The 24,317-nt window shown below is 40.0% G+C and overlaps 1 protein-coding gene across 1 annotated transcript in view; it reads right to left on the bottom strand.

The window, feature by feature from the left end:
* Positions 1-3,442: 3,442 nt before the first annotated feature.
* Positions 3,443-24,317, bottom strand: part of LOC128734455 (tubulin beta-3 chain) — a 60,866-nt gene continuing 39,991 nt past the window's right edge. Inside the window, exons 2-4 of the mRNA XM_053828664.1 lie at positions 12,058-12,166; positions 5,358-5,602; positions 3,443-5,296 (exon numbers count right to left, since the gene is read on the bottom strand). Coding sequence (XP_053684639.1) covers positions 4,343-5,296; positions 5,358-5,602; positions 12,058-12,166 — 1,308 coding nt within the window. The 3' untranslated portion in view covers positions 3,443-4,342. The remainder of the gene's footprint in view (positions 5,297-5,357; positions 5,603-12,057; positions 12,167-24,317) is intronic.

Raw genomic sequence — 24,317 nt, 5'->3', positions numbered from 1 at the left:
GATGGTTAAACCGAATCGTTCGCTATTACTTTTGTTTGAGAGGTATTATTGTCTAGTAGATCACTATTGAGTTGCTTCGTGACACGACATTTCGTTTAAAAGTTATAAGCAAAGATGTGAAAAATACGTGACACGGGTTTCTCTAGAACTACACAACCGATTTCAGCGTTCTTAGTATCAACTAAAAGCTCTTATTAAAGCTAAATTATTCAGCAATTTTTAATTGAAAACAAACAAGTAGTTTAAAAGTTATGCTTAAAAAAACCTGTTTTGACAAGGTAATAATTATCGCCTGTTTCTTAGAGATGGCCAAACCGATTTATGCGCTATTAGTCTCATTTGAAAGATAATATATCCTAATAGATCAATATTGAATGGTTTTTTGATTGGACGTTTAATTTGAAAGTTATGAGCAATCGAATACACCACACCAAAATTAACAATAATTTATAATGATTTTAACCAAGATAATTTACCTAATTTCAATTATTTTAATATCAAACGAGAGGTTTTGACACTACGAATATATATGCAAAATTTCATAAGAATTGGTTGTAGCGGTCAAAAGATATTAACCCTCGAACACTCGCGCCAACTTTTGTAACACAGTTACTCGCGCGCCCAATAGCCTCAAACCAAAGAAAACGTGCGTACTAGAGTTTTGACTGGGAAAACTTGGTTTTAGGTTTATCGAACCTTTAGAATAGTTTCTTGAAATTAAAAGCTCTATCGTCTGGTGGAATCTAAATTTTGATTAATCCCCCTAAAAGTGAATAAAAAAAATTATTTTTCTTCAGTGTCAATATAACACATTGATGTGTTCTGCAAAGTTATAGAGCATATTATTACAAGAAATTTTGCTAAAGACAGTAACCTTCCATCTCTGCAGCTAAGATAGAAAAATCTTATTTATTGTATATGAATTTGTAAAATCAGGTTTTATATTTTTGCTCTTTTTGTAATTGTAGTATGACTTTTTCATGTATTACAAAGTTGTACAAATGATAAAAATACACAATTTTGTTGAATGTAGTATACCTCTATATTTGCTTGTTTAGGAACTGTAGAACTTTGATTATAAAAAATACCCTAATTTTGACTACGAATTACTCGACTACCAGCAGACGGATACATTTTAAACATTTTACATTGGGTAGTTTTGCTGCATACAGACACCCTTTTTCCATATGGAGGAACGAGAGAAAATTCCACTTGGGGTCAATTGCGGTACACCTCGCTTGCTGATTGCTTCGTTTCTGTGATGGCGGTTTATGCTGATCTATTTTCCCAACAATTTAAATTATTAATGCATTGAACAATTATGACATTTTGCTCAGAATAAGTTTATTGAAGAATATACGTTAGTTAAACAACGGTTTGTAACTTTACAACAATATGGCGTTGAAAAACCTACACGTGTTGTACAAAATACAACAGCGTGAGTAACCGAAGGTTAATAAAAATTGATGAAAATTATTCTAGAAAACTCTATTGATGTGAATCAAATAGAATGGCATTACAGGAAATTATGCATAGTTCAAAAACCTATAAACTAGACCTTTACTAGGCAATGTATATGTTAAAGAATAAAATTTCCTCTTACAACTTACTTTTATTTGCACTTACTCAAATTAATAACAACTTACTTATCCTTACTCAGCAATTTCATGAAAAAAGGATCTATCAAAATTTAAAAGTGTTCCGATTTTGTTCAAAATTTGTAAACTTATTCAATTTTCAAAAATTTTATGTAAACCAACGTATTACGCAAGGTTGATTAATAGATGAATTATGTTCCGAAAACGTGTCGATTTCTATCTCAAATAGCAAGTAAGACCGTAAAGGTTCCTTTCACCACTAGGTGGATTAAATCGGGTTTTTCTAAATGAATGAAGAATTGCAATGAAGTTTTTTCTTCTATAAGACGGCTTGAGCTCGAATACAGCATACAGTTGTGCATTACTGTTTTAAAATGCTGGCAGCTAGGAGTGCTGCACGTTGTATAGCTTTAGGCGTAGTTATATATGCTAACCTCAGACTAAAAAATTAATTTAAAAAGCATTTTCTCACGAAGTTAAAATATGTGGTTTTTATTCAACAATTTTCAGTTACTTTTTTTGATAGTGCATACAGGATACAGTCAGTCCACAATCATGGGTCACACACAATTATGGGTCATTTTAGCTTTGTCTGCTGATTATTGCGTGAATATTATACTAATTGATTTATAAAATTGTTACTCATAAGTGGCACTAATAATTTGATCAAACATTAGGTGATAATTAAATGGAAATTAGCAGCTTAAATGACCCACAATTGTGTGTGACCCATGATTGTGGACTGACTGTACATTAAAATGGCCTGAAACGCTAACGGAATCCTGAGTGAAATATGAGATAAGCATTTTTGCTACATAAAGGCCCGATTTAGTATTTGATCGGTAGGGATGCGTATTAGGATATGCACTCATGCTTCTAGATGTTATGAACCATCAAGAGTTACTAAAGATATTGGAGAGTTATTTGTAGTCTAATCCGTTTATTTCATATCCAGACCAGGCATGGAAAATCAGGGATGGAAATTTTGATCAAATCTGTGAGTTATTGCCACACACCCAGATCTGTACAGTTCATGATAAACAGTGAATTTTTAGCTTTAATCACAAGATTTTGTTGTCTTATCAATGGTCAAGTTAATCATGTTGTTTATATTGAGATTCACGCGCTGCACACAACCGATCGTGTCTGTTATCAGGGTTATCAGGGATGGTTCGATCACTTTGACTCAATTTTTGTTTTGTAAAGTTATATATGGGACATTATTTGTAGAATTAGGTATTATCTACAATTGTGCTGAATAAAGTTTTTCTGTATCTTTTGTAGTTAAGATGCTACAATACTAGTAGCTACTTGCATTTGTCAAATTTTGCTCGGCTTAGACGGTACTGTCCAACAGGCTTTATTTTCGGTTTTTTTGTTCAGTAGATTATATTTTCTTCAACAATATTGTAAATAGTTATTAACTCTACAATTTCCCTTTATACTTTTTACCTTTTTTCGAATTCTGTTTCATTGGGGCGCTGTAGTCTAATGAGCATCTACTGAGCAAAAAACCGAAAATGAAGCCTGCTGTCAAATGAATCAAAATTGAGTCAAAGTGATCGAACAATTCCTGTTACTTATATTTCTCATCGCAATCAAGCGATGAACATGATCTGTTATGAGGTTTGTCATAATCTATACAGATCGTGACAAAGCATGCATGCATTTCTCATAATATTATCGTAAAGTACTTTCCTATAATTCATCATAAAACATAAACATTCGGATATGCAACCGAATATTATCGACACATTTTCAAATCATCAACATTTGACACGGAGCCCAGCCCATAAGATAAAAATACACAGCATTTTACAAATAAATACAATTATGGTTTTATTGTTCCGTTCCAAATATCAACATTACAATCGTATGTGCGTGCGATTTTATAAAAGTTCAAATTTTGCCTGCACTTCGCCATTCCATTCGACATCGAATCGAACAATTCCTGTAATTCAGGTAAATCTCCATAGTGATAACTATCGTACAGTGGTGTATTGATGGTTAGTAATAAAATAGATTTCATTCACATGCTGGCAGCACAAATCGAACCCTGCCAGGAACAAACGGACTAATTTTTCTGAAAGTTTAGATGAGTTTCAAAAATAATCTTTGGATAAATAGCCAGATCATCTGGAGATATACTTTAAGGAAGCAAATAATTATTGAACAACTATTCCGATTGCTTAATTGGTTTGATTGGCAGCACTTTTGTCAGTATAACTTTATATCTCTATCTATATCAAACGGTGCGCTTCACCGGGACCCCAACAAACGGACGACCATCTGTTACCACAAAAGCCATCGACTCTCGGTGACGTCAGCTATTTCATTCCTCTAGAAATATTGCCTGAATGTAGGCTTTTATGGCTCGTTAGTGTCACATCTCGCAGAAGTTGGGGTCCGGTTCGAACACCTCTCCTAAACTCTATCTATTCGCGCACTCTCACGTTTACTAACTTATTGATCTAATTGATTGATGCGTTTTTAATGCGTGATCTATTATGGTGAAAAGTAGTCTAAATTGCGGATAAAGTGAAATTTGGTGCAATCGCCAATCATAGCGTTTATTCTGGTCGATTAGTAGGTATTCTGAGATCCGAGAGAAGATGGAGGGTTAGATTTTTAAACACTATTTCTTCGGCTTGTGTACTCATAAAACCTCATTACGTTTTATCTATCTAATGATAATAATAATAATAAATAGTAAAAATGCTTCACTGCCATCCAAAATGGTAGATTTAGACACATTCGCCCTCCATCTCATCGGCGCATTCTTCCTGCTCGAACTCGTCGTCAGCCGTCGCTTCCTGATATTGTTGATACTCGGATACCAGATCGTTCATGTTGCTTTCCGCTTCGGTGAATTCCATCTCGTCCATTCCTTCGCCGGTGTACCAATGCAAGAAAGCCTTACGACGGAACATAGCGGAGAATTGCTCGGAGATGCGCTTGAACAGTTCCTGGATGGCGGTGGTGTTTCCAATGAAGGTCGACGACATCTTCAGACCCTTCGGCGGGATATCACAGACTGCGGTCTTCACGTTGTTCGGAATCCATTCGACGAAGTAGCTGCTGTTCTTGTTCTGCACGGCCAGCATCTGTTCGTCGACTTCCTTCATCGACATTCGACCACGGAAGACTGCAGCCACGGTTAGGTATCGACCATGTCTCGGATCGCAGGCTGCCATCATGTTCTTGGCATCAAACATCTGCTGAGTGAGCTCCGGAACCGTCAAAGCGCGGTACTGCTGCGAACCACGCGAAGTCAGCGGAGCAAATCCAGGCATGAAGAAGTGCAAACGTGGGAAAGGAACCATATTGACGGCCAGTTTTCGCAGATCGGCATTCAATTGACCGGGGAATCGCAGACAGGTAGTGACACCGGACATGGTCAACGAGACCAGATGATTCAAATCGCCGTAACTCGGGTTCGGCACCTTCAACGTACGGAAGCAGATATCGTACAACGCTTCGTTGTCGATGCAGTAAGTTTCATCGGTATTTTCAACCAGCTGGTGAATCGAAAGGGTCGCATTGTACGGCTCAACCACGGTGTCGGATACTTTCGGGGATGGTACTACCGAGTATGTGTTCATGATTCTGTCGGGGTATTCTTCTCGAATCTTGGAGATCAATAGGGTTCCCATACCGGAGCCCGTACCGCCTCCCAACGAATGAGTCAGTTGGAAACCCTAAAATATGTTCAGGAAACGTAATAAAAGACTAACATCTTGTAAGTATGTTTAATATTACCTGTAGACAATCGCAGTTTTCGCACTCCTTACGGACGACATCCAGAACGGCATCGACCAGTTCGGCACCTTCGGTGTAGTGTCCCTTGGCCCAATTGTTTCCCGCGCCGGACTGACCGAACACGAAGTTATCCGGACGGAACAGCTTTCCGTAGGGTCCGGAGCGGACTGCCTCCATCGTGCCCGGTTCCAGATCGAGCAAAATTGCACGCGGCACATACTTGCCACCCGACGAGCGAGAAACGGCTGCAAATGGGACAAAACAAAAATTGTAATCGTTAATTGTGTAGAAAAAATTGTAATTCAATGCATGATTTAGGTATCTTGAGGAAAAATTTTACTTATAAAATATACGTTTGATATGTTTCCAAGTTGTTCGAGGGTCTTATAGAACGTCTTGTAGCTACGATACCAATTCGAAAAATCCTTCTTATTCACCCTTCATATTTCGTCACTCGCATTGTAGACACAAGTTGTGTCAACCACTAACATACCAAGACAATAGGAGTCAATAGTCAATAGGATCGAAGCACTACCCCGCCATTGTCCTGTACCCTAACAGCTGACTGTGAAGTCTGTTGTATAAAAACAAAAGGTCAAGTTTCGAAATCGGAATGAAGTGTGAGTGAGATTTACTCCCAGACCGCCAAAATGTAGCACTGGACACCAGAAAGTTAATAAACACATCAAAAATGGCGTGTGTCTCACAAACAGAGCCGTTTCACAACCGGGGACAATCTCCTATTTGATAGTTAATACCTATTAAAATCATTTAAATCAGTTCAGTAGTTGAAAAATCAAAAATTTCTCAGAAAAGGTAAACCCTATCAAAACAACAAAACAAAAGCGGCTAGTACAATAATTTCCATTCGCTTCGATCGTCGCTATGAAGATGACTTAATAGGGAGCTATTTAGGTCTGCCTTTTATCCAACCATATCAGAGAGACATACCCAAGCAACAAGCGCTTGTTCCCTTAGTATTAGCAACACAGTATTTGAATAAGGCTCTCTTGAATAAAGTCCCACTACCACAAACTATCCAATATTTTTAGCCGCAGATCCAAATTTTCCCAGTAATCAGTCTAACATTTTTCGCACGCTCCTCTGCTTTAATCAAAATTGAATAAAAATGTTTGTTGGGATTTGCTTCATTTATTTCGGAGTGTCTGGAACTGGAAGCTAACGTAAAACCTAAACTGGTCAAGCTGGTCCCTAGGAGAAAGGATATACATACGCTCAATTGTATCTCTTTTCAATCCGACTTATACAGACGATTCAAAGAAAAAGCACTGTCTTGCTACTCATGGTCCGAACAATCGCTCGAAAAATCCGAGTGTCGTCATCCCAGGTCCAACGGAACCTCCTAGAATTACAACAACTACTGGATTACCAGGAGGCACGCAACGAGGCATGATGGGAGCTTATTTTGAACCCGTAGCAACCGAGCCATGTTCCTCTGTCAACTTTAAGAACAATGCCTGTTTATCTGTACGCTGTCATCTCAGCCGTCCTGGCCCTGTTCACGATGGTTTGGAAGGAGTCCCCTGGCCTGTACTCTCAGGCAAGTATGCTTGTAAAACAGGACTTTCCCTCATTGATGAATTTCCCTCCTTTCAGCCCTGTTCTATCCTGAGCGAATCTTGAAGGTCTCATTCTACTTTACAATCGGGTCACAGTGTGGATAGTAATATGGAAGCTCCCGGTCCTCCTGACCCAGGCGAACTAGGCCAGCACTCCTCCCGGTCCAGCGTGCGTTCCAGTCCTGTGGTTGGTTGTGGTGCGGGAGCCTTCCAATCCGTAACCTTAGGCGAGTACCTTTGCAACTCATAAAACGAACTCGACGATGTGCTCATCTACTATCAAAACGTAGGAGAGACGAACTGCAATGAGAACGGCATCCGATAACTGCCACGGAATCATCGTGTTAATAACCCGGCTTGACTCGCAATCTCTCTCTTGTCAGAAGTTCGATCTCGAACTTACGCGAGTACGCGACGATGCTCTGATCGATGTTCACGTCCGGTCGGTCTGTGTTCGATTTGGCTACCGCAACCGACGAGCTTATTGTTAACGGGAATCTCAACCTAGCAGGACTTCTGTGGCAACCTTCCAGCAATGGCTATCTCCATTCGGATCCCGATGACTCCACTGTACACCTCGGAGTATTACGGCTTCCTAATTGGTGTAGTTCTGCCATATTGCAACAGTTCAACCTCGTGACCAACGAGACCAATCGCAGTCTGGATCTCTGCTTCGTCAGCGTACAGGATGTTGGCCCAGTGATTTCGCTCGTCCCGTCACCTCTGGATAAGCTAATAAGGTACCATCCTCCACGACCATCATTCTTATCAAACAAAAATGATCCCACCTGTTTCGTATGACTTTCGGAATACGACAATTTCGGAGATCACCCAACCAGACGGATAATCGGCACTTTTCAGAAATTATCACCGTCAGAACCTAAATCCTAAGGATACGTCAAAAACTATTTGTTGTGAACAACATACTATACCGTCGCCCGCCACGATATAATCTAGCTGAAGCAAACGGATGTCGCCGAAACCCGAGCAGGAGAAAATTACTGAAGAAAGCCTGATCCAGATATTTTTGGCGAATAACTGCATATCTGAATTTGGTATTGAGGAGCTTGACATAAGGTAAAATAACTAAAATAATAGCTAAAAATGTTCTTCTTCTTCTTTTTCAGCAGCATAGAGGGGTGGCTCGTGCTGTTTCAAGCACTCGTCTCCATTCAACTCGGTCTTGGGCCACTCGTCGCCAATTTCCTAGTCGTCTCAGAAGTCGCAAATCCCTTTCGACCTGGTCGAGCCATCGTGCACGTTTGGCCCCCCTGTTCCTGGTGCCGGCGGGGTTATTGAAGAGGACTATTTTCGTCGCACTGTCGTCCGGCATCCTTACGACGTGTCCGGCCCACCGTAGCCTGCTAACTTCCGCTAGATGTACGATGGGAGTCTCCCCAAGCAGTGCCTGTAGCTCGTGATTCATACGCCTCCGCCACTCTCCGCTTTCAGTGTGTACTCCGCCAAATATCGTCCGCAGCACTTTCCGCTCGAACACGGCAAGGGCGCGTATGTCCTCCGTGAACAGTGTCACGACTTCAAGTCCATAAAGAACTACCGGTCTAATAAGGGTTTTGTACATTGTTAGCTTCGTGCGGCGGCGTATGCTTCCTGATCGTAGCGTTTTACGAAGGGCAAAGTAGGCCCGATTTCCCGCTTGGATGCGCCGCTGGATCTCCTTACTCGTGTTGTTGTCCGCGGTCACCAGCGATCCCAAATACACGAACTCCTCTACCACTTCTAGTTCATCGCCGTCAACGGTTTGTTTCCCTTGTGCCTCTTCCTTTCGTGTATTTGATCTTCGACGCATTTATTTTTAGCCCAATTCTCCTAGACTCCGCTTTCAGTCAGGCGTAGATTGCCTCCGTCGTCGCAAAGTTCCTGGCTATGATATCGAAGTCATCTGCATTGGCTACCCTTGGTAAAAATCGAGCCTCTCGCCACAGAATAATCTGTGCTTGTGGCAACCCTGATCGACTATCGCCAATAGCCATTTGATTTGTGGGAAGTTCATGGGCCGGGTTCATGGAGAGTCGATCTACAACGGACCAAATCTTCATCCTGCGGCAGATCCTCCAGAAGAGCCGCGAATTCTGGGTCCCCACGCATCACCTGTTCATCGATTTCAAAGCCGCCTATGATAGTGTAAACCGACAAGGGCTATTGAAAATTTTGGACAAAGACGGCTTTCCGAGTAAGCTTATCATGGATACGATGAATGAGATTAAGTACTGTGTGAGAATCTCGGGTGGATTGTCGAATGGGTGGACCCATTCGAATCTCGCAGGGAACTTCGACAAGGAGATGGTCTTTCCTACCTGCTATTCAACATTGCGCTTGAAGGTATTATAAGACGAGCGGCGATCGAAATGCGGGGTACGATTTTCAATAAATCCAGTCAATTTATCTGCTTTGCTGACTACGTGGATGCTGTCGACAAAACATTTGAGGCGGTGGAAGATCGGTACACCAGACTAAAGCGCAAAGTATATGCTAGCGGGTGGGACCAAGCACCCGATCACCGGGGTAATCGATGAGAATAAGTTTGAGATAGTCGACGAGTTCGTATACCTTGGCGCACTGGCAACTGAGGACAATACTAGCCGTGAGAATAAAAAGCATATTATCAGCGAAGGTCGGTCATACATCGGACTCCACAAAAATTTGCGGATGAACACTTCGAACCACCGTATAAAGTTTACATTGTACAAAACGCTAATTAGACCGGTTGTCCTTTATGGGTATGAAACCTGGACCTTTGTACACTCGGAATTTTCGAACGGCGAGTACTTAGAACCATCTTTGGCGCTGTGCAAGGGAACGGTATCTGGAGGCGAAGAATGAACCACGAAATCGCGCGTCTCCACGGCGAACCCAGTATTCAGAAAGTAATTAAAGCTGGACGAATACGTTTGGCAAAAATGGTATTCGCATCGAATCCGGTAGGAACCAAGCGAAGAGGGGCACATCGAGCGAGGTAGTAAGACCAGGTGAAGCGAGATCTGGCGAGCATTGGGTGCCCGCGGAGTTGGACACCAGCTGCCATGGACCGAAATAGATGGAAAAATTATGCTACGCAGGCCTTTTAAGTAAGTCATCCGTTCGATTCACGAATACGATTCCATTGTCTGGCATCCGTATTTCCAAAACGGGATGGCCGGGATTGAGTCGATTAAACACTGCTTCTTAAGCTTTGCGCTCCGTCATCTACGTTGACGATTTAATCTGTCACGTGCATTGGCGTAGCCAGGAAAATTCCTTGGAGGGGGCCGAGGGGGTGCACTTAAAAAAATTCATTATGATCCTGTTGGCACCGATTGCACAAGGTTTTAAGGGATTTATCAGGCGGGCTTCATGGGGGCCCACGTAACTGCAGACCAGATGTTTACCATCCGACAGATCTTACAGAAATATCGTGAGTACTACTTGCCCTCGCATCACATCTTTATTGATTTCAAGGCAGCATACGATACAGTCGATCGAGATAATGCTATATTGCATTGGATCGAGTGATGTGTTTCGTGTGCATCTCGGGGATACTTTCGAATCCTTTTGAGACACGAAAAGGGTTGAGACAAGGTGACGGTTTTTTTTCCATGTGTGGACTCATTACTGCGACCAGTATAGTTGATCTATTGTAATATCGCCCGGGTGTTTGCTGTATGACCTGCACTGCATTTCTTTTAGCTATAATCGCTATTGAATGAGCGATATGCTTATTAAGTTTTATGCGTGCTTGTGTGTATTGGGGTTTACCCTTCCTTCAAAGCTTTATCTACTTTACCCGCATATTACTCGCTGCCAGTACTATCCCATATTATAGCCGTCCCTGGCGAGGACTCATTCGTACCTCTGACCAGTACACTTAACTATAGGAGGGACATTTGCACTGTCAAGAGGCGTCAGAGGGTAAATATAGAATTCAGCATGAAGGCAGGGAAAATGGAGGGGCCTGAGAATAAACCCATGCTAAAGTCACGACATCGAATGGCTTGATTCTACTAAGATTCGAACCCACGACCACTCGCTTGTCAACGCAGACTCGATAACCTTGCGGCTACGGAGCCCCCCAAGGTGACGGTTTATCTTACATGCTATTCAATACCGCTCTTGAGGGGGTGATCCGACAAAAGCGGAGTCTAGGAGAATTGGACTAAATATAAATGCGTTGAAGACTAAATACATGAAAGAAAGAGGCTCAAAGGAAACAAACGCGTGCCGCCCATGAACGGTAATTGTTGACGGCGACGAATTAGAAGTGGCAGATGAGTTCGTGTATTTAGGATCGCTGCTGGCAACCGCAGACAACAGCACTAATAAGGAGATCCTCCGGCGCATTTAAGCGAGAAATCGGGCCTACTTTGCCCGTCGCAAAACGTTATTATCAAGAAGCATACGCTGCCGTACGAAGAACAGTAATTCTTTATTGACTTGAAGCCGTGTCACTGCTCACGGAGGACATACGCGCCCTTGCCCTGTTCAAGTGGAAAGTACTACTTATGATATTTGGCGGAGTACAAACTGAAACCGGAGAGTGGCCGAGACGTATGAATCACGAGCTACAGGCACTGTTTGGAGAGATTCCCATCGTCATTTAGCGAAAGTTAGTAGGCTACGGTGGGCCGGACAAGTCGTAAGGATGCCGGACGACAGTGTGACGGAAACAATTCTCCTCTACAACTGCATTGGCACCAGGAACAGGGGGTTCCTCAACGTAAAAGATTGCTCGACCAGGTTAAAAGTGAGTTACAACTTCTTAGACGACTGGGATTTTTAGAAGATGGAATCACAAACCATAGTTTGTGGGAATCCTCATGATCAAAGTTTGCCAATGAGCTATAAATTTTAATTAAATCTTTTAAAAATCGGTTACTTTAGTTGAGTGATCGGAATTAGGAACTGATCGGAATTACCTGCGTTCACGGTAGAAACATTCCAGTCTCTGCAAACTGAGGGTTGATTGTGTCATTTATATCTATCTCAGTCTTAGCTCATGATGTTGGTTTTATAGGAAAGATTTCAGCTTATTGCATTGGGAGATTTTTGAAGGTGACACAAAATATATAGGTACTTTCTTGTTACTTAGAAATTGTCTATTTTTATTAATTTTATTAACTTACCGGAAGCTTCATTGTAATATACGCTGACTCGTTCCAGCTGCAGATCTGATTCTCCGTGGTAAATACCGGTTGCATCGATACCATGTTCCTCCGAGATGATTTCCCAGAACTGAAATATGAAAAATGAAGAGAAGACAGGTTATTTTTAATGAAATCTGGTTCTCTACTCTTATGTTGAAATTAAATAATATTGTTACACGGTTCCAATCGTCCTAACTTTTCGAACTAGTCGATGAAACTCACTGCACGACTAACGGTAACCAAAAAACTGTGCCAATTAACATTATGATCGTGGACAACAACGAAGCGCAAAGGCGCTCTAATCAAAATGGCAACATTTGCTTTCGCGAACGGTCACGAAAATGAGCTAATAACTAATCCAATCTGCCGTCGCGTCGTGATTGCCTCTTTGTTTTATTATTATTATGTTTTGTTCGATACCTAACGGAATTGAAATTGAAATACTGCCCACCATCCGACCATTCCATTATAGGACTAGCGACACACGGCCGCGGTCAGTCCGTCCGGGCGTTGCCCTTTGCGAAACCAGTCTTAGTTCCGAAATTGGTTGCAAGCCCTAAATCAATGTCCGATCCGACAGACATCGAAAAAAAGATACACGAATTATTGATGTGCACTTCATTATTGCATGCATGCAGTTTAAAGTACTAGTCCGCGTAATGTTCAACTTGCATCGATGCACGCAAGCAACGAAAGTGCAGTTCACCAGCAAGTCACACTATCAAACGACACGAAACGCACTTTATTAATAGAACATTATAATTTATGTGACCATTTTACAAGACGCGCCAGGTTTGGTGTGATTTATCCTTGTTTTGAGAATGTTTCCCGGCCCTGCCGGCCGGGTTGTGTTCGGCCCGGTTCGAGATCGGAGATGGAGACGGTTTCACGTTGACAGCATCTCGTCGTTACGGAACGATTTCGAACGATCCGACGACCGACCGACGATGATGAATGTACGGGCGGTGCAAAGGAAGTTCTACATGTTCTACATTTAGAACCGCTGGTAATACATCTCCCTTTCGGTGCCATCAAGTGTGGTGTAAGAAAACCCTTACATTTCGATTCGGAGAGAAACAAGTTAACCACATGACATAGGTAAGCATGCGAAAGTGAGGAGATCACGAAAGTCGTTCAGAGATGCGCCGCCATAGCAACTCGAAAATCGAAGTAAGCTAGATTGAAAATCGAAAATTTTTCTGCCAAACCTATAGTTTTAATTTGTTTGTTTGTAAGTACTTGTAAGTCCAAAAACCACTACTGTGAAAGGTACTTTTTACTGAGCCCCATTATGAACCATTCGAGCAGACACCAAGAAGTGGATTCTTCCTGCTTCTAGAGACGGCGTCACGTCCGCTCTGCCTGCACCTATTAAACGATTGAGACAGCGCCAGCGTCATTACTTACTCCAGTAAAACCGGGTGCTTAGAACTAAGTAAAAGAGGATTACAATTTTAAGTCGTGGTAAGATTGATTTGTTGTCTCTTGCAAGTTGCGAATAAACACGATACTCGTAAACTAAAGTGGTAAGTGAAGCAGTGAAGTCTGCCTGTTTAGCAACTAAATTAAATGATATACCTACCCATTATATTTCTTTTAGATTTTTATGCAGAAAAAAATGCATAAAAGGAAATCAACCGGACCACTAAAATGCTAAAGACTGCTAAATCGTTTTGAAATTTGTTCAGAGTCAACCACTATCCGATCAAAAGCTTTCAAAACCAATTCTAATCAAGCGAGTAGGTAAGTAAAAACAACAATATCAGTAAAAGTTTAAAATATCAAATACCCATGGCAGATTAACTGCAATTAAAACCGTTGAGTCATAGCACACAATTCCACGTATAGAAAGGGCTTCTCAAAGGCTGATTACTGGACAATGCACCGATGATAACATTCTTGCATAATCATTCACAAAACCTTTCTCGGCCGTCGGTCGCCACCGGACAGAAGACGTGACAATAATAATTGTGAAAGCCCAAATGGCAGACCTTAAAACCTCGAGCGGACGTTCAAGTTTCCCATGAATTTTGATTATCCAAACAGCTTTCCCCCCTTTTATTGCCGGGCCGCGAACCGACTACATTCATATCGACAGCCGTAAATTAAATTACGTCTGGTGCACTATGGAATGGATGCGCTTCCGAAAAGATCATCGTTCTGTAGAACACGACAGCCACACAATCCATAATCGCGGCCGGCCCCCATAACCGTTAAAAATGATCCGCAGTGGAATGACACCGGCTTCGTGAGCGCTCGTCACGGGGACTAGGCCTCTGTCTTAGATTGAGAGTCTAGGTTTCTTGTTAACGAATGCAGAAGAGTGAAAATTAGTTATTTTATGAGCCTTGTTTATTAATGTTCTGCTACCTTGCTCTGGATGATGTTTACGACGATACGCACATGATCGTGGATTTCAGGACCGCTTCAACGTTCTGATTTTAATCCATCCCGTCGAGCGCTCTGTGCACTTGTTCTAAACAGAAATCGTGCAATCGAATTCTCCAGACGCCACATCGAATTGGAGCCGTAATTGAAAATATAAATATTTATCAGAATCTTAACGTCACGTGACCTCACGCTCGGAAAACTAATATTCTTTTCTGTTGAAGGCTGGTCCCAGTTGAAGTGGAAGTGTTAATAATAGGCTTTTTTTCAGCAACTGATTCAGCAGCCATCTCGAGGGGCCAACAACTTCCTTTACTCGCCAGTTGACTCGCAGTTGGATTCCTTCCCGCTTCCACTCAACTGTATAAATTAGGCCTAAGTGAAGAGATTTCATCTTTGTTCCGAGATATTTGTCTTTCGCTAAAGCAAATCGATCGACCTTTACGGCTCGAGTGAGAAAACAAAAACACACTATACCAAGGCGAAAAGTGTTTTTCTTTTTCCGTTACGGAAGCATTTTTCAACAACAATATGTATAATGAAATGGAGAATGGAGGAGTGGAATCTCTCCCGGAAAGATCTGATTTCCTGCTGGATGTTGTCGGGAAACACACAAGAGATGTGTCGTTTGAAGTGGATTGCTCAACTCGGTAGCGGGGTAACCCATAAATGCAAAATAAACAAAGCGAGGGCATGTACCATTTTTTCGTACCTAATTATATGAAACTAATTGAATACTCAGGCTTGATTAACTATAACATGAAACAATCATGCATTTTCCAGCTAGTTAACTTAGTCTAACTTATTCTAATGGGAAAAACAGTGATCATTATTAATCTGCACGATTTACGAATAAAATGAATCGAATGAAAATATTGAATCTAAACGAAAAATTTTGAGTGAATGCACTCTACGTAATAATAATAAAAACGTCAATGTCAATCGAATGGTTTTATGACAAGTGCATCACAATTTAAATTGAATCAGCAATTCAAGCCAACCACTATGAAGGTATCAATTTTCACACCCATAAAATTGTAATCTCTTATTCAAAGTGCGGTCACCCGCCCGCATGATCCGCGCCTAATCATCGCTGTCTGCCCACGGAAGCCAAGGAACTCACCATTACAGCATGGAGTTACCGCACACTCACGTCAATCGATTCCGATTCATTGGCGTTAATTTTCCCATCGTAAATTGTTCCAATCTCAAGTAACCATCATCACGGCAGTCGGTGCGGCGCGCGGTGGCAACCGAAACAGCTGCTGGGCTATCGGAAATCAACCCCCGCAGTGCCAGCGGCAGCGACGCTCGGTGGTGGAGAGCCAAACAAATTGCAGTTTTTGCCTGGTTGTCTGTTCCTTTCCGAGCTCAACCCGAGCCTGAGCCTTTTTAGATTCAAATCCACTTTGAACTAATTTGCCTATAACGTGAAAGCTCGGATCCCGGACTAACCAGTCCCCGTTCCCGGCCCGGCCACCGGTCAACACGTCAATGACTGCCCCTCTCAAACGCTTCCAAAAAAGTCGGCACGTCATTATCTCGTTCCATCACTACCTAATACTCGGAAGCCTAATGGTAATTGATAGCGTATTATTGCTGCCGACTATTCGGAAGCATTGTTATTGGCTCAAAATCAGGTTTTCTGATTACCTACGGCTTGCTTGCCGTAGAGACCTAAGAATGCTTTTTTTGTTTATTTTTTTTGCTGTACAATATTGCTTTGCACACCATCCAGTATGTGAAACTCTAGAAAATTTTGATAAGTGAATTGTTTTACAGTTTCAACCCTTTTTGAAAAAAATCAATACTAAAGTTTTCTTTAGTAACAAAACCCATCGTTGAAATATATAATAAGGTCTTAATTGGCATCAAAAGATTTACTGAAGTTTTTGGAGCGTCTTAGTAGAATACGAAACCTAAAAATAAAAATAAGAAAACTTATCCAATTTAATTCTACTATGTGTATTTTATTCAATGACAGATACGTATTTCGCCTACGACTTGCAGGCTTCCTCAGTGTTCGAAAACAGACACTGAGGAAGCCTGCAAGTCGTAGGTGAAATACGTATCTGTCATTGAATAAAATACACATAGTAGAATTAAATTGGATAAGTTTTCTTATTTTTATTTTTAGATCAAAAGATTTGATGACTCTTATATTTAAATCTACGGGATCACTGCTTGATACAGTTGGTTACAAACTGCTTTTAAAGTTTAGTGCAGTACTAAAACAATTTGCTAATCCGCATGTTCTACATACAACTCGGTGTTTGTTGCGTTTAGGTTTGCCCAGGATCACTATTTTATTGATAAATAATTTCTGGCACCATATTATTGTATGTTATGTTATGTGCCCATTGGCGAGCCCAGGCTGGAACACACTGGGGCACGTGACCCACCTTCCCAAAAAAGTTAATTGTATAACAAAATCCTCTGGGGAAGGATAACTAAGAAGTCACTAGTAGTCAATTCAATAGACCGGCATTTTTTGCGATAAGTAAACTACCGCTATTCGCTTAACTGTCCCATTTTTAGGAGTTTCTTGTATAAATGGGACTGTTCTGCGAGTAGCGGCCGTACAGTAATTGCGCAAAAATAGATCCACTCTCAAAACCAATTTCAAATTTAATTTCAAGTCTAATTTACGTCCCACTTTCAGTAGGGTTTCAAATTGAAATTTAGATCGAATTTCATGTCCAGTTACTAGCTTAATCTCAAGTCCCATTTTAATGTCCCATTTTAAGAGTAATTTCAAATAAAATTTTAATCCAAAATCGCCTCTGATCTCAATTTCAAGTCCAATTGAGGTCCTATTTCAAGTATAATTTCATGTCCAATTCCAAGCTCAATGTCAAATCAAACTCCTCGTTTTATTTCTAGTACAATTTTTTAGTCCAATTAAAACCCAATTGAATGTCATATTTTATGTCCTGTTTCAAAGCTGATTTAATGTCCCAATCGAAGTTCAATTTAAAGGCTAATTTAATTCCTATTTCACCTACCGTTTTCAAGTCCAATTTCAAGTTCATTTTCAAGCCTAATTGAGGTCCACCTTCAAGTCGAATTTAATGTCCCATTTTAGGTTCAATTTCAAGCTCAACATAAGGTGCAATTTCAGGTCTAATTCCATGCCCTGTTCTAAGCCTGATTTCAAATCAAGTTTCATGTTTAATTTCAAATCGTATTTCACATTTTAATGTCCCAATAGATATTCAACTTTTAGTCCGTTTGAAATTCATTATCCCACCTACGATTTTAAATCAATTTCAATTGCAATTTAACCCCTCTAAGGTCTACATCATTTTTAGCACCGAAAAATTCACTAAAATGGATGTAACTTTTTGTACCTTGCAATATTTTTTCACCAAATTTGGGAATTTTACCGAAAACTTTTCTATTTTTATAATTCCTACAGATCGTGGTTATATGTTAAACATCTTTAAGACTTCACTCAAAGACTTAAAGAGAGGTAGTGCCTGATGCGAAGAATAATTAATTGGGTGAACTTGAAAATTTCGATATAAAGACCAAAAATATTACAAACCACGAATAAGACCGGTAGTTCTCTACAGGCACGAAACGTGGACAATGCTCGACGGAAAATTGAAAGCACTAGTCGTTTTTGAACCTTGTGTGCTTAGTCGGTGGCGTCTTTGGCGGAATATGTGAGAACGGTGCATGGAGGAGAAGGATGAACCACGAGCTGGTGCAGTTCTTCGGTGATTCCAGTATCCAGAAAGTTGTTAAAGCCGGACGACAACCCCGCAAAAATGGTTTACGCCTCGAATCCGGTTGGTATCAAAAGCAGAAGTGCGCAGCATATTCGATGCTTAGGTGCAAGTGGAGCAGGACAGTCGAGAAATTCGAGGCGGCGAACCAGGATAAGTAAGTATATAGGACCAAAAATATATCGGGTTGAGCAATGGCACATAGAACGCGCACCCACGTTTACCGGCCGAATGTTTTACTGACTAAACTAGTGCCGAACCCTTATATTAGGTAGTCTAATGTCTAATTTTGTTGTATTCTCCCAATTCGATCATCCCATACACTAGCCTTGGCGAAGATATTATCTTTTGTATGATAGCTCTTTGGCTCAGCCGTTTAGAAGATAGACTATTATCTACTCGGTCAGTGTGGTAGAAACAGGCAGTCTTGTTGCCGACGTCGCACCGGCAAGTCTAGTGATTACGCCACCCCATATCGTCGCCGAGGTGAGTGTGTGATGCGTGTGTGAAGTCATTCTTCACAACAGACACTTCCTCCTTTTCCAAAAGAAAGACTTTACGTCATAACCGACGTCCAACACGAGGTTTGTTCAAAAAGTATCATGATTTTTGAATTTTCGTGGGTTACGTATGTTGGATTTCCGATCTTTTTGTGGCGTTATGTTGATATTCATTACCCTCACTGATGTTGACAATTTCGGCCATTTTGAATATTCAGTCAGTTTTTGACAGCTATTGTGCGTGGACGTGTTTTAGCTTGTATCCGATTTTTGTCTATTCCAAAAAATGCATCAAAGAATTTGTATAAAATTTTGTGTAAAAAGCAACTTGAAAAGCGAGAACGTACCAAATGTTCACAGAGCCGAAGCCAGGCTCGGAGGGGATGGTTTGGAGATACATGACATTTTATGATTTTTATCGTGGTTTTGAAAAGTTTTTTGACGTAGGACTACCTCTTTGTTTATTATACTGGGACTGGGTAGCACTTTGTGAAAACGAAAATAGAAGTGTAACGTTTGAATGAAAGATTTCAAATGGTAATAACTACTAAACTACTCAACGTAACTGAACAATTTATATGTCGTTGAATAGATAAAATGACCAGCAATTTTTTTTGAGGGGGTAAGAGCATGAAGGGCGTGAGCGGGGGGGCTCCTATACAAACGAAACACAAATTTCCTCATAACTCGAGAACTAAGCAAGCAAAAGGAACTAAATTTGGCATGTGCGGGCTTCTGGAGGTATGAATTTTTTCTATGGTGTACTGAGACCCCTTCCCCGTCTAAGAGGGGGGGCGGGGTTCCCATCAAATGAAATACCAATTTCCTCATAACTCGAAAACTAATCAACCAAATGGAACCAAATTTTGCATGTGAGGGTTTTTGGAGGTATGACTTTATTTTATGATGGTTTCAGACCCCTCACCCGTGAGATTGGAGGATAAGGGCTCTCCTACCAATAAAACAAAAGTGTTTACGTGTGTCCCATATTTTCTGCTATGTAACAAGTGGTAAGCTGTGAAAGTAGACTAGTAAAACCTTCTCGGAGTAAGCGAGAGTGAATCGACGCCGCTAGCTTACGTGCCTACTGCACAAATGATTTTTAAAGCAATCTCTATGGCTCAATAGTGGCAATGGTCCCCGTTCACGTATTTTCAATGCCATCATTGCATTCAACGAAGACTTGAGTCTGAATATTTCACTCCTTTCTTTTAAACAGTAATTTAAACAATGGCACTCACAGATTCGTATAAACATACTTATATGCCAGAAATGCAGGTTACATTAGTCTTTGATCTAATGAGCTGATATAGTCCTACGTCACCCTTTCATACAACCCTTAGGGCTGTATACCTTGTAGATTTTCTTCCTAATTTCTTACAACTTTTCCTTTGTCGCCATTTTGATCAAAGAAATACTCTTCAAGATATGATGTTTTGAAAAAAAAAGTAATCTCATTTCTAAATACGCCCTTTTGAAAAGTTACTCTTGGCGAAAAAAATCTAGTTTAGTGGAAAATGAGTTCTTGCGTAGTATCCAGCACATCAGGAAAATTTCAGTCCAATCAAAACTAGTCGAATCAAAAATGGCCTATTTTCAGCGTTTTGAGCTGGAATAGCTCGTAGGCAAAAAAGAAATGAGAAGGGCTGAAGTCCAATATGTAGAAAAAAAAACGAGTAAGAGTTATTTCTTGCTGGACTGGCATAGGAAAATGAACTGTCACTCGGTTTGTTACATTTCGGACTTGGGTTAGGGTTGGTGTAACAACTCTGCTGACGTGCATTTAGAAATTAAGAACCTATTCATTCATTCACTCCTCATATTATACCTGTGTACGTACGGAATGTTGTCTAATATTGTCACTGCGACCAGTATTTTTTATCTGTTGTGATACCGTCCAACTTGTATTCCGCACTATATTCTTTTTCCAGTATCGCTTAGAGTGAAAGAACTGCTGTTTATTATACGTGCTTAAGATGAAACGGTACTGAATCCTAACATGGCCGAATCGATGGCACCCATATCCTCCCATGGGTGCCATCGATCCGGCCATGTTGGGATTCAGCCCCATTTCACCTTAACTGTCGTTGTTTTTTCGCCTTTTTTCTTTTATGCTTTTTATTACCTTTCAACTAATCTCTTTCTCTAGAGCCAGAAATGGTCCTTACCTTAAAATTTGCCCTTGAACAAGAGGCTTCATTGACACCCCGATTAAGTACCATTCTTAGAACTAGCCCCGGCTAGAGACTTCATTGTTGGTAAATCCAGAATTCAGTAGAAAGGAAATATGTAAAGGGGCTTGAGAATAAACCAAAATGCTAAAGTCACTTAACGTCGAATGGTTTGACTCTACTAAGATTTGAACACACGACCAATCAATTGTTACCTTGTAGCTACAGGAACCCTCTTAAATTATTACCATGTCGACTTAAAAAAATAGCTAAAAGTGGCCAAATCGACTGTGACAATTTTTATTATAGTCACACTTCATTGAGCCAAACTATAAGCTTTGATAAGCCAAAACAAGAGTGCGTAAGCTGTACGACAAAAAATAGTTGTAAAGATAAAAAATCGCGTGTCATGTTATTGAATTGACTACATCGAGCAGATGATCTTTTTCTTTTTAATCGGGCTCGGAAAAAATTCAAATCGCCGTGTGAATCTAGAAATTCTCCATGCGATAAAAATTCCGATTTGTTTCCACAAATTGCATAATTGGAAGTTGGGTATGAAAGGGGGAAGGCAATGAAGATGCGTCCAACATAGTTCTAGCCATCCCAAGTTGCTACCTAGCGCCTCCACGTGGTCATTCCCGGTAATGCTCTTTCCTTAAGATTGAGTAGCTAAGCTAGAAGGTGCGCTGCTGCGTGGATCTCGGTTGACTGATATCAAAATTGTGGTTTTGGGAAGACAACTGATCCACTCGGCCCTGTTGATAGATAGGCCCCAACATATATTTTAATTATTTGTTTCGTTCTAGCTCACCTCAGCACACCTACTATACCATGCAAACATTGACCGTAAAACTTTCTAATAATTTAATTCGAAATTCAAATGATGCGGCTATATCTGATTCAAAGGACTGCTTGTGAGCTCGTTCTAATTCATCCATTTCATTGCATTATACTGCCGCTACTCGCATAACAGTCCCATTTTCTATGGAGTTTCCTATATAAATGGGACTGTTATGCGAGTAGCGGCAGTATAGATCATGTGATAAATTCATTATATGGGTCATTCCACGGGAAATTTACAGTCAAAATTTTTTTTCTCTTCGGAATATTTTTTTTACGTTCTTTGTTCAAAAAAAATCGACACGTATTTTTGTATTTCGATGTTATTGTTGGAATTCGTAAGATATGATTTTTTAAAGTATTGTAATCCGAAAAAATCACTATTTTTTAAATACTGATTGTAAACATAGTTTATAATATCAAAAAATGACTTTCTACCAGATGTGTTCACTATTCCACAAGCTTTCAAAATTGGTATACCATACCTCCTCTCGATTGTTTTTCAATAGTTAAAAAGTGCATTTTTATAAACAATTGCAATTTTTTCAAAGTTGGAACTTTTTTTCTCGATTTTTTTTACTTCAAAATATTTGTTCATCTTTCTCGAAGAAGCATGCAAAATTTGGAAATGGAGAAATGAAAACTCTGGAAGTTATGAGTTTTTATGTCTCAGCGCGTGTGTTAATGTGAAGCGAGCGGTAATGCTCAATCGATGTTCTAACCCACGGGCAGCTTCATAACGAGGCCGCCTATGATGCTATTAAGTGTAACGTGTCGTTGAAGCACGCATGTTCGTCCGCTCGTTTGCATTACCGTGCGCGCTTCGATATAAAAATTCATAACTTCTAGAGTTTTCATTTCTCCATTTCCAAATTTTTCATGCTTCTTCGAGAAAGATGAACAAATATTTTGAAGTAAAAAAAATCGAGAAAAAAAAGTTCCAACTTTGAAAAAGTTGCAATTGTTTATAAAAATGCACTTTTTAACTATTGAAAAACAATCGAGAGGAGGTATGGTATACCAATTTTGAAAGCTTGTGGAATAGTGAACACATCTGGTAGAAAGTAATTTTTTGATATTACAAACTATGTTTGCAATCAGTATTTAAAAAATAGTGATTTGTTCGGATTACAATACTTTAAAAAATCATATCTTACGAATTCCAACAATAACATCGAAATACAAAAATACGTGTCGATTTTTTTTGAACAAAGAACGTAAAAAAAATATTCCGGAGAGAAAAAAAATTTTGACTGTAAATTTCCCGTGGAATGACCCATATGCATTATATGATGAATTGATGGGAGGGTCAGAATACAGAGGCATCATATGAGTGGAAGACTGGAGGATGGAGTCGACCGGAATCACTAGGAGGAAACTCCTGAAGGTCTGAAACAATATTTATGTTGAACTTTTCGAACAAACAAACAATTACGTGAGTTGAAGCTGGTGCAGCGAAATTGATTGTTACGTGGAAAGATCCTAATGCTGCAAGGAATTTCTTCTAATCCCAGAATCCTCACAAGTGTCTCTGCTTGTGGGCCCCTTTTGGTCCTGTTCGGAACACTGCACTGAGCACAACTGACAGAGGATGGATTGCGGGATGTGTTCTCAAGCGGACGTTGACAGTTTGGTAGGCTCGATATAATGTAAACAAAAAATATTGATTAAAAGAAGGAAGATTAAAAGGGATGTGAAGAAAATGTGAATAGGAAGAAACGTTAAAATTGAACGGACATTTTGAAGTTAAAAGCGCTAAAAAGTGAGTTAAATAGAAAAGTTAAATTGTGCCTAGTTATCGGTAAATTTAATGAAAGTTAACTACCATTTATAGCAATATTTACTAGTGAGTACACGCAGAAGAAGTACTGATTTTTGACTTATAAATAAATAAAGTTAGAACTTACAGCTAAAACAAATTAGAAGCAAGCAGACGAATTAAAACTAGTGACGAAATAACACGGAACAGTTTAAAAGTTTGGAACGATTAGCTGGTTAAAAGGATTCTATCTGCGAGAGGGAATAACGAAACTAAAATTGTAAGTCCACATATAAAACGAAAAAGGTTAATCTAATAGCATTTATTTTATAAATAAAAATATAGTTTGATCTGCTAGTATCATAAAACTGATTCAGAAACAGTTTCGCTTCGTTCAAAAACAGTCCGAACAGGTCCTCTACAACAGCTTTAGTATGAAATTCATTTGACAATCAAATTTGGATCTACTGTAAGTCTACCCACGTACACTGGCAGGACCTTGAACTGATCGTGGATTCCCCCCATACATACATACATACATACATACATACATACATACATACATACATACATACATACATACATACATACATACATACATACATACATACATACATACATACATACATACATACATACATACATACATACATACATACATACATACATACATACATACATACATACATACATACAAATCACAGAATTGGAAATTGATTTAGAAATAGCATAGGTATGGAAAAATATTCGCGTTAGCGAGTTAGCTGGCAAGCAAATAATATATTTTGTTAGTTTTCACGAATGCCCCGCGAAGAGCATCACGTAACAAAATCGGTCGTAAAAAAAG

This window comes from Sabethes cyaneus, chromosome 2 (genome assembly GCF_943734655.1).
Source record: "Sabethes cyaneus chromosome 2, idSabCyanKW18_F2, whole genome shotgun sequence".
NCBI classification, from domain to species: domain Eukaryota; kingdom Metazoa; phylum Arthropoda; class Insecta; order Diptera; family Culicidae; genus Sabethes; species Sabethes cyaneus.
This window is presented reverse-complemented; position numbering and strand designations above follow the sequence as displayed.